Source organism: Ranitomeya imitator, chromosome 4 (assembly GCF_032444005.1).
Source record: "Ranitomeya imitator isolate aRanImi1 chromosome 4, aRanImi1.pri, whole genome shotgun sequence".
NCBI lineage: Eukaryota > Metazoa > Chordata > Amphibia > Anura > Dendrobatidae > Ranitomeya > Ranitomeya imitator.
The window spans coordinates 673384520-673396818 of record NC_091285.1 but is presented as its reverse complement, the minus strand read 5'-3'; the positions used below and the strand labels follow the sequence as shown (position 1 = coordinate 673396818).

Sequence of the window (12299 nt, the reverse complement as noted above, 5' to 3'; positions counted from 1 at the left end):
CAGACAGCTTTAGATGCACCAATTCTGGTGCTTTGTCTGGCTGTCTCCATTTTTCCACTCTCTCTGGTGCGCTGGCAAGTGGGGTAATATTTGTGAGGTTGATGTCAGCTGACAGGTTAGTAATGGAGAGACGTCTATATGACAACCCGATTACTAACCCACAGTCAAATGTAATAAAAACACAGACACAGAGAAAAGTCCTTTATTCGAAATAAAAACAGACTCATTTTTTTGAAAGAAACACTCTTCACCAGATTTCACCTATTTATTACTGTAAAATTAATAATAAGAAAACACCACATTCCTCATCTGTCAGATGATCTTCCATGTGTCCCACGACGTGCTCCAACTCTGATACATCTGGATGGCATGGCTGAGTGGTGGCATGATCCAGGAGACACTGAGCTGAGCCTGAGAGTGCAGCTCAGTGCCTTGTGGTGACATCATTGAGGTTACCATCGGTCACAGGCAGCGGTTCTCAGGCTCAGCTCACTGTTTTGTGGATTTACGGCTGAGCAGTCGCATCATGCCATCGCTCAGCCTTGCAATCCTGATAAAACAGAGTTATGTGCTTCACGGGACAAATGGATTATTGGTGGACAGGTGACAAATATGTAGTTTTGTTATTTTTAATTTTACAGTAATAGATGGGTAAAATAAGGTGGGGACTGTTTATTTCAAATAAAGGATTTTTTTTCTGTGTGGTTATTTCAGTTAAAGGACTTTTTTTTTCTGTGAGTGACTTTATTTAATTTTCACTATGGGGTTAGTAATGGAAGCGTTTTAGACACCTCTCCATTACTAACCCCTGGGCTTGATGTCATCTGACATTACAAAGCTGACATGAACCCCACAAATGTTACACCACTTGCCACTGCACCAGAGCAAGTAGGAACAGCAAGGCTAAGCACCAAAATTGGCACATCTTATGCATGTGCCATTTCTGGGGAGGCTGAGGGCTCATGTTCTTTATCTGGGAGGGGGCCAATATATGGCCCCTTCCTATGCTATTTATATCAGTCTGCAGCTGTCTGTTTAGCCTTTGCTGGTTAGTGAATATAGGGGGGACCCACATCATTTGTACAGTAAAATAAACACACACTGACTGCACTATATCACACTGACATCTTTACTATAATGCACAGGTGCCAACTAACGAGAGTATTGCTCGCATCAGAGTCTCCTGCTCTAGCTCTTATCATCGAGAGGAGCAGGCTGACGATAGTAGTAATAGATAGATAGATAGATAGATAGATAGATAGATAGATAGATAGATACATACATACTTTATGCAACCCAGGAGAAATAACTCACCTTTACTTTCAGATAGACTCACAGCCAAAACCTCCCATGTGGTGATTGAATCTTTTAGGAAAATAGTAAAAGCTTTGGTAGAAATTCTGTGAAAAAAACAGCAGAGAATCAGGGTCTGCCTTCCCCTTTAATTAGAAAGAAAAGAGGGTGTTTTCATAGGGTGAATAATCCTCTTTAGGACCAGACAGAAGGGAAATAATTTCTGCTCAAAACATTGAAAACTCAAACATTTTATAGAAGACTGACCGTGTTTTAAAAAAACCAGTTGCCTGTATTGTAAAACTCTTAGGCTAGGTTCACATTGCGTTAGTGGGTGTACGCTGACGGAATCCGTTTCATAGTGGCACTAACGCTATGTAACGGATCCGTTAGCGCACCCATTGACCGCAATTATTGTAGCGCATCGCTAACGCATGCCACTATTGGCATGCGTTAGCGATGTGCCGTTATTTTGTGACGGACCTCGAACGCTGTCTGCAGCGTTTTTGGATCCGTTCTTGCTAGCGCAGATAGAGCATCTGCGCTAGCGCGATCGTATAACGTGATCCCTTTTCGGCAATTACGTTAACGCAGTTCGTTAGCGTATGCGCTAAACGGGCTGCACTAACGCAATGTGAACCTAGCCTTAGTATTGGGTCTCAGGAGATCTCTAATATGGACATGGGTTGTGTTTGTGAAACCATCTGTGTCTGTGCCGTGCGCTGGGATCCAGTCACTTACACAAAAGCTATCACCAGAATATGACCTATTATTTAAATATATTTTTGTAATACAATTTTTTGTAATTTTTTAAAACATATCTTGGCTATGTTTGTTTTCTTTCCTTATTGAATTGTTACATTGGACACTGGCTTTCTTTTAGCCTTTCATTTACTAATAGATGGTGGCCCGATTCTAACGCATCGGGTATTCTAGAATATGCATGTCCATGTAGTATATTGCCCAGCCACGTAGTATATTGCCCGGTCACGTAGTATATTGCCCAGTGACATAGTATATTGCCCAGCCACATAGTATATTTCACAGCCACATAGTATATTGCACAGCGACGTAGTATACAGCACAGAGCCACGTAGTATATTGCCCAATCACATAGTATAATGCCCAATCATGTAGTATATTGCCCAGCCACATAGTATATCGCCCGGTCACGTACTATATTGCCCAGTCACATAGTATATTGCCCAGTGACATAGTATATTGCCCAGCCACGTAGTATATTGCACAGCGACGTAGTATACAGCACAGAGCCACATAGTATATTGCCCAATCACATAGTATATTGCCTAATCACGTAGTATATTGCCCAGCCACGTAGTATATTGCCCAACCACGTAGTATATTCCCCAGCCACGTAGTATATTGCCAAGCCATGTAGTATATTGGCCAGCCACAAAGTATATTGCACAGCGACGTAGTATACAGCACAGAGCCATGTAGTATATTGCCCAGCCACGTAGTTTACTGCCCAGTCACGTAGTATATTGCCCAGCCACGTAGTATATTGCCCAGCCATGTAGTATATTGGCCAGCCTTGTAGTATATTGCACAGCGACGTAGTATACAGCACAGAGCCACGTAGTATATTGCCCAGCCACATAGTATATTGCCCAGCCACGTAGTATATTGCCCAGCCACGTAGTATATTGCCCAGCCATGTAGTATATTGCCCAGCCACGTAGTATATTGCCCAGCCACGTATATTGCCCAGCCACGTAGTATATTGCCCAGCCATGTAGTATATTGGCCAGCCACGTAGTATATTGCCCAGCCACGTAGTTTACTGCCCAGTCACGTAGTACATTGGCCAATCACGTAGTATATTGCCCAGCCACGTATGTAACAGATTAAAATAAGACTTAAAATAAAAAAGAAACATATACTCACCTTCCGAAGAGGCCCTTGAAGTTTTGGCGCTTGTGCGCTGTGCACACAGCAGCTTCCGGTCTTAGGGTTGGTATGAGCGCAGGACCTGTGATGATGTCGCGGTCACATGACCATGACGTCATGGAAGGTCCTTCTCCCATAGCATCCTTTGCACCGGAACCTGCCGCTTGCACTGTCGAGGAGAGGATGCGACAGCGGAGGGTGAGAATAACTTTTTTTTTATTATTATTATTTGTTACATTAGATCTTTTCCTATTGATGCTGCATACGCAGCATCAATAGTAAAATGTTGGTCACACAGGGTTAATAGCTGCGTTAATGGAGTGCGTTACACCACGGTCCATTAACGCTGCCATTAACCCTGTGTGAGGGCTGACGGGAGGGGAGTACGGATCGGGCACTGACTGCGGGGAGGAAGGAGCGGCCATATTGCCGCCGGACTGTGCCGGTCGCTGATTGGTTGTGGCTGTTTTGCCGCGACCAATCAGCAACTTGGATTTCCATGACAGACAGAGGCCGCGACCAATGAATATCTGTGACAGACAGAAAGACAGACAGACAGACGGAAGTGACCCTTAGACAATGATATAGTAGATAGTTTCTGGAAATTCACTTGTACATTAGCCACAATGGTCCAGAACCCTATTTGTGTATTGAGGTATCTAATGAGTGTGTCCAAAGGTCATTGTGAAGGGAGGTGGAGCACGGGAAGGAGTTATAATGCTTATTGGGAATGGTGGATCCTTTGTTAGGGTTGTGTATAAAAAGATAATTAGTATGAGTCTAAAAGAGTCCCAATGGCCAGCGTGAAAATAACAAGATTACCTTGTGATATGAAAAAAATAAACATTGACAGATAAAGTTAATAATACATGTTAGACAAAAAATGATAGGTTATTTTCTGATAACAGCTGCTCTTATTCTTATAATTATTATTATTGTTAAATAATAAATCTTATAATTTACTGTGCAATTTCCGAGTGTCGTGATATTCATTCATGGAGACTTGGTCTAGTGAATCTTTCACGTAACACCCACTATAGGTGTAGTTGTGTCAAGTGATGACACTACCTGGTGCATCAGAACATACACCGAATGGGATTTCAAGATATTTCTACTCATAAACCTGAATGCAATAATCAGACTAAAGGTACCGTCACATTAAGCGACACTGCAGCGATATAGGCAATGATGCCGATCGCTGCAGCGTCGTTGTTTCGTCGTTGTGTGGTCGCTGGAGAGCTGTCACACAGACAGCTCTCCAGTGACCAACGATGCCGAAGTCCCCTGGTAACCAGGGTAAACATCGGGTTACTAAGCGCAGGGCCGCGCTTAGTAACCCGATGTTTACCCTGGTTACCATTGTAAGTGTAAAAAAAACAAACACCACATACTTACATTCCGGTGTCTGTCACGTCCCTCGCCGTCACCTTCCCTGCACTGTGTAAGCGCCGATCGTAAAGCAGAGCGGTGACATCACCGCTGTGCTCTGCTTTACGGCCGGCCGGCGCTGGCACAGGATGCAGGAGGAGTGCAGGGAAGCTGACGCCGGGGGACGCGACAGACACCGGAATGTAAGTATGTAGTGTTTGTTTTTTTTACATTTACAATGGTAACCAGGGTAAACATCGGGTTACTAAGCGCGGCCCTGCGCTTAGTAACCCGATGTTTACCCTGGTTACAAGTGAAGACATCGCTGGATCAGCGTCACACACGCCGATTCAGCGATGTCTGCGGGTGATCCAGCGACGAAATAAAGTTCTGGCCTTCTAGCTCCGACCAACGATGCCACAGCAGGATCCTGATCGCTGCTGCGTGTCAAACACAACGATATCGCTATCCAGGACGCTGCAACGTCACGAATCGCTATCGTTATCGTTCTAAAGTCGCTCACTGTGAAGTTACCTTAAGTGGTATAAAATTAAATACAATGGTTGTGAGAACTTACAAAAATTGGGTTTATTTTGTCTCTAACAGCAGCATCCCTCGTGTCTAGGCGCTGTGCCTGTTATTGGGAATATTTGACTAGACTAAACTGCGGTACCATACAACACCCATAAATAAAAGTCTCACTATATCTGAAAAAAAAGGAACCCTTCTATTTCAATACATCGGAGTTGACCATTCGCTTATGTTACACTCACCCTCTAGCATCTGGTCTGTCAGTCATTAATTCTATCTTCCAGAGCCAACTTTCTGGGAACTGTGATCTGGATATGATATCAGCATCGTCAATATATTCAAAATCCTCATCACCTGATTAAAAGAAAAAATATCAACCATAACATATAAACCTAATCAGGCTCGGACTGGCGCATCGAGGAATCGGTAAATTCCCTGGTAGGCCTCCAATCAGGAATGGACCCTCACTACCTAATATGGGTAGTAATTGGCACAATACATTTGATTCACTATGTACAGACAATGACATCTAGCATTTACTAAACTACCCAGTTACTTATTATATAGAAGCAGAGGTAACTTTGTAAATGAGGGTAATGTAATATATACATGTAGCTGAAGAGAGTCAATGTAGCTGCGGGGCCCTTGGCTTCCAGTCCGGAGCTCAACCTCATCACATAGTATGTAAAGTTTGGAGAAAGTATGTGCACAAGGTCAAACTTCCTCCATGTCAGCATATATTATCTTCAGGTTAAATCTCATTTCAGGGTTACGAACCCCCTTGGATTTTACCAGAAATCTTTCAAAGGACATACAAAGCTCTTCTGCAGGGATTGCTGCTGGTGATTGTTATTGTCTGCAGCGCTGTCATATTGACGGTGTGGCAGCCAAGCGGTGAACTCACCATGTTTTTGTGGCTCATTCCCTAAACTCAACTGGGGAAAGTAAGCCCACTGTCGAGATGATGTCAGCCATACAGACAACCGGAGAAATGGCCGAGGCTCAGCGCTCAGTGGGTTTAGTGGCGTAGTTTCTTTTCTTTTTTTAAACAAATTACAATCATGGGACAGGGGTTTTGGAAAACTCCCCAAAAAAACCTTTTAAAGGGTTGTTAAGTTTTGAAAACTCAATTAATTGAATATATCTTTTTTTTTAGGAATTTTGAGTGAGCAGTTATAGATAGTATTACTCACTCTGGAGGACTTCTGCTAGGTTTCCCCATATATTACAGCCAATTGCTTTGACATCAGCTTATCGTCAAGAACCTAACATGTAGGTTTATTTCCAGAGAGGTCAATCCCGTTAAGGAGAAATTGCAATCTGAAGATAATTGAACATTTAATTTGTCCTCTGTTGTTCTAAGGGCTGGAAGTTTTGGAAAGAAGCAGACAGATCCCATGATTTGCCCCTATTCCTATATTTCTACAGTTAATACGGAGGCTACACTCCCACGATTCATATCCTCTACTGACCTCTTGCAACAAGTCCCTCAGTCGGAGGTCTGCATGAGATCTCTGAAAATCTCATGTACCATGCCGACACTCTAAAATGCAGCTGATTCTCCACAAGCAAATATGCAACTCAATCCTCTACATTTTTTATAGGAACATAACGTTTAGGACAAATTAGGTTTGATTTATGATAATTTTGACTTTCCGATATCCTTACTTCTTGCATTTGGATCATTTTCTTTTAGCTTCCTCTCAACATCCCTTTGATTTTTAATATGTTTGCAGCAATCCAGGAAAGCATCAATACATTTCTGTCCATCCATGATATGGCGAGTGCGACGTTCACAAGAGTGGCCCATGGGGTTGTCAAGCATACCATCTTCACAACATCTCTTCTCCAGCGCTATGTATTGTGATGCTAAAATGATAAGGAAGATCATAGTAGACATGGTAACTCTTAAAAAAAGCCTCACGAGGCTAGGTTCACATTTGCGTTCAGGAGGGCTGCGGATGGCTGCGTACTTCCTCCCTTCTTCCTCCCTGAAGCTTCGCCTTCGCCTTATGCCTAAGATTGGCAAATGAGCAAGTAACCAGTCACTGATCTATCGTTACCTTTTTTGTCTCGCTCTTGAATCAGTAGAGCTGAGGAACGTCGTCTACGCTTTAGTTTTGCTTCGCATAAAGGCTCTGTGGAAAAATAAGACCCATATTGTAGATTTTACAATGAATTTGTGACCAAATTATCCAACTAGCATCGCCCATTCTTACGAGATTATGCCTAGAGTACAACGAAACCTCCGAAATTGTATTGAAAAATATTCTTCCAGTGCGGTGTTCCTCTCAAAGAGGATAGTCAGTATTCATATTATGTGATAAAATTGGCAGGAAATCCAGTCTAAGTAAAAGTAAGGTCTTCTTCAATAGCTGCATTTTTTTTAATAAGTTTTAGTCATTTAAAGTTCCTCAAATATTTCCTTAGATTTTGGGACTGGCACAAAATTTGTGTCAATCACTGAATCTACAAAGAAATTATGTAGGAAACAATGCTCAGACAGGATAGACAACTTTCACTCTTTCATGAGTGTTGGCCATTACTTAATCCAGAAGTTCTTGGGGAATAGACCTAAAACGATTGGTAAAAAATGTTTGTGCCGTATTTGACTCTTTGGTATTTGAGTATTGATCAATTATATCTTGATGCATAACTATCAAGAGGCCACTCTGCCACATAAGAAGATACCACTATTAGAGTGGGTACTTAGTAGGTTGGGGTCACGAGATACAGATCTTAGATTGGTTTCCGGGATCTTAAAATTAACATGAAATTTACAGTATGACTAGTAATTTAATATATAACTTAGTGTTTTGCTTTTTTTAGTTGCAATACTTTAATTCCAAAGTACAATTACCCGACTGTTAAAGAAGTTGACCTGGACTTTAACATTGATGGCCTATCCTTAGGGTAGGTCATCAAGGTTTGATTGACATCCATCGGTTGGATAAAGGGGCACTCTATGATTGACCCTTCAATCTCCACATCACATTACTGGATGCTGATGGTGTTATCATGGCAGCATGGGCCTTACTGAATTCCGTCAAGTCTGGCCTGCTTGAATTCCAATGAAGAGATAAAATTGTAGACATTTAAATCAAACCCCTCCTCCCTAAATATAAATTAACAAAAAAAAATAAAAAAATGCAATATATTCAGTATTTTAGCATCTGGAACTGAACGAATAAAATATGATTATATTAATCTCATACACTGAACTATGAAAAGAAAAAACAAGAAAAGAAAAATGGCAAAATCAATATTTTTTAGTAACTTTGCCTCCCGAAAAATGAAAAAAAAAGAAAAGATCAGAAAAGTCATATGTATCTCAAAATAGTCCTAAAATGACAAGCTGTCACACAACTTTTTCAACCAAAAATGAAAAGTTATGGCTCCCAGAATATGGTGACATAAAGTCATCATTTTGTCTTATAAGTAGTAAAACCTAAAAAACCACATATACAGTACATTTTATATCATAATAACAATGCTAACCCATAGAGCTAAGATACAATACAGTAATTTGTAATACATCATATAAAAACAAAATCCAAAAAGATTGGAGAAATTGTTTGTTTTTTTGCCATTTCACCACACTTGACATTTTTCAGTACATTATATGGTAATATTAATGGTGTGATTCAAAACCCGATCCACAAAAACAAAGCTTGGCATGGATGTGTTTATACAAAAATAGGAGGAGGGAAAAAAAACAAGGCAAAAAAATAAACAAAAATGGCTGCATCTACCAGAAGTTTAGATTAGGAATCATTTCCATGTAGTGTAGGTTCTAAAACTACTCTTTCCTAGTGACACGTATTCTATATTTGTTTAAGCTCCTTTACGACCTGTGATGATATTCCTGAAGGTACATTTAACAAATTACTACCCATTTACCGTACCATAAAAGATCAGAGAACACTATTGATAAAACATTTGTTAACTGACCTGATCTTTGTTGAGTTGTAATCTTGAAACTCGTGTGCAGGGCAAGACCAGCATCATAAAATACTCCCGGTGCATCGGCACCACTCCCGGGTGTGCAGCCAATGTCGTATTGTTCCACTGAGTCCCAAACCTTAATGGATAAAGAAATACATTTTAGAGGAAATTTTACATTGAATATATGATATTTTTATTACTTTCTGTCTTTACTTTTCACCTTTTTCTGGGAGATCTTCAGTTTGTTATTGATCACATAGACACCTTTATCCACAGCTACCAGTCCGACAGCAGCATTATGGTCTGCTTGTAGTTTTAGCTTCATGGAGCCTCCAGGTTGCTGTATAGCATTGTCTCTATCTTTGTCTCCTGTCACCACCAGCTATATGAAACAATAAAATATTAAAATATTGTAATCAATTTCCTAGTTCTAACCTGAATCCTACAAACCAGGTGAGAAGTTGGAATAGCTTTTTCTACATGTGCCCTAGAAGCTGCGTAAGTAGAAGAAGGTTTGAACAAGTTATATTTCATTGGCCGGGCAAGTGCTTCTATCTTCATGGGAAGGCACCAGTTTTGTCCTCTAAGTGAATTTCTGTCTGTCACTACTACAGTTTGGTGTAATTAATAAAAAAAAGTCATGTGGTTTTATTTACATAGATCATATATTTTCTGTGAACATAATATTTATTGCTATAAGTTTTGTGATGGTTTTGCTCCAGTAGTCGCCAACTTGTTAGATAGTCAAAAGTCAAATGTCTTGGTCTGCAGGGATAATGTCAAAAGGAAAGGGAAAAAAAGTAATAGAATAAAAAAGAAAGGGCAATAAAGGAGCCTGTAAAGGTACACTCTAGGCAGTAACCTGGCAGATATTAATTGGGCTTTCACATAGAGGCTTTGCACAAGCCTCCATGATTGGCAGGTCACAGTAGAACCATGGTCTAAACATTCAATGTTTAACTTCAGTCTTCAATCTTTAACTGCCAACACAAGAATTTGGACTGATAAGGGGCCATCTAGGTTGCATCCAGAGAGTGGCTGCTGGCCAAAGGAGTGAGCTTACAGAAACAGAGTCGTGAAGGTTGGTCGTTACCAGAAGGTTAAAGTCAGGAACACAATTGTGAGACAGTTGGATACTAAAAAAATTGAGTCAAGGTGAGATTACTAAACACCAGAAGATTCAGGATACAAAGGCTAGACAAGGCAATAGACCAGGGTGGTAACAAACTATAACTGGCAATTATTAGTAGCTGCTGGGTGTTTAAATATAAAGTGTTGCTCCACAGAAGGCTCGCAGCAAGGAGCTAAATAGGTGAACAACTCTAAGTTATTAATCCACATGCTTTCCCTCTGGACAGTAGGAAAATTACCAGAAATCACTTAGCAAAACTGCTCTTCTATTTTCGAGCATTATCTGCAATGAAAGAGTGGCATCGACAGATGCAAACGTAGTAGGAGGAAGTTCATATATGAGTGTTACAGAGCCAAAAAAATGTTGTGAAGATGAGTGGACAGGATATAAGGGGTATTAAATTAAAAGAAAAAATAACTAAAAAAATAGCTAATCAGTGTTGGAATATTTTTCAAGCATTTGATGTTTAAAATGATCCTCTATTATTTTGTGTTGGAAAATCCTTCGCAAGTCCCCGTTTGGCGCTTTCCCTGTCTCCACTGGTTTGTGCTTCTTGGTCCCATCCTCAACAGCCCAGAAGTGGTCGTAAATACCCTTTCAGCCAAACACTGGATGAAAGAGGTGATTACTCAATCAGTGATTGGCTTTTCCAGCATTTTATATGTGGCCAAAAAATATATATAAATTCAGCCTGTTGCATTGTTACTTACCAACCATTGCGTTCGATTGAACAAAAAAATTGATTGCAATAGCTAAATTTACAAAAGACTTGAACATTTGTACATCTCTCCAGACTTTAAAATAGGAAAACATAAAATAATACAATTAAGCTCAATAAAGAATTTTCTTACCGTCCCCATACAGGTATCTGCCACATCAATCCAAATAGAGTCAGCCACAATTTCCCGGCCTGCCCCAGTTGTTACAGTATAGTATGCCAAAATGCGGAATGATGGGATAAATTCTTCTGTTATTGGTAGTAACATGGTCACAAGAGCTTGGCCAGCCTCTCTGATTTGTGTCCCCACTTTCATTATTCTTCCTTTGTTCATTATCTAAAGAATAAAAAGATTAATATCAGAGAAAAGGAGTTCAATACTATGACCTTTATTGACGACATCGTATGAAGAGGCTACTTATAAAACGTGTAAGTACAACTTATTATTCACCCTATTAAGATAACATTAATAATACATTTTTTTCTTGGGATTATGCCAATGGCTAGATCCATGTTGTGCAGAGGCTAAACGTGACACTAAGAAAAAAAATCTATGGGCCGATTTCAAAACAACTGGGGCAAGTCTCAAAGTTGATGAAAGATGCTATATGATATTTATGTGGCTCATAAATGGTTGTCCGTGTAATACATTCTGTTAATACAGATCGAGATCTAATATTTGCAATGTTTCTATGTTAACATAGGGGGGTCTCGGTCAGATTATCATCCTGCACTAACACAACACAGCATAACAAAGGATATATAACCCTTTAGTTACTTTCTCGCTCTTATATTCTATGCAGCTGTTGTATGGGTCCTGATAACAATATGAAATATGGGTCAGCAGTAGTTGACTATCCTTAAAATGGTTGTCTAGTTCATAAAACCCATTTTAGACTGCTTGCTTATGACATTTTGATCTAAAGGGGCGGGTCACTACTTTTTTATATATGGCTTTTCTCTAGGATAGGCCATCAATATTTGATTGGTGGAGGTGTATCAACCGGCATCTCCACCGGTCAGCTTCCGGTGGAGGACGGAAGTTCTTGGATGCTACCAAAACAGAAGCTCTGTAATTTCTATGAAGGCCATGGCTGAGTTCTGTAGATCCCCCTAAAAAGGAAGAGGATCTGCAGTACTCGGCTGCAGCCATTACAGTTTTGACAGAGCTGCTGTTGTTCTGGCAGCATCAGAGAACCTCTAGCCGATGCTGGTAACAGTGGATCTGCAAGGGTTGGTATTCACCTCCTTTGATCAGACACCGATGACCTATCCATAGGATAGGTCATCAATAAAAAAATATTGATTTTTATATAATGACTTCCAAACTGGCTAGATAGATCAACTGTCTCTAAGAAGGACATGGCATGTAAATTTACATACAAAATATGAATGGTGTAT

General features: G+C 40.3%; 1 protein-coding gene across 1 annotated transcript in view; it reads right to left on the bottom strand.

Moving 5' to 3' along the window:
* Positions 1-12299, bottom strand: part of LOC138677283 (complement C3-like) — a 124681-nt gene that overhangs the window by 83063 nt on the left and 29319 nt on the right. Inside the window, exons 13-19 of the mRNA XM_069767314.1 lie at positions 11032-11235; positions 9269-9430; positions 9055-9184; positions 7167-7241; positions 6772-6972; positions 5346-5457; positions 1315-1400 (exon numbers count right to left, since the gene is read on the bottom strand). Coding sequence (XP_069623415.1) covers positions 1315-1400; positions 5346-5457; positions 6772-6972; positions 7167-7241; positions 9055-9184; positions 9269-9430; positions 11032-11235 — 970 coding nt within the window. The remainder of the gene's footprint in view (positions 1-1314; positions 1401-5345; positions 5458-6771; positions 6973-7166; positions 7242-9054; positions 9185-9268; positions 9431-11031; positions 11236-12299) is intronic.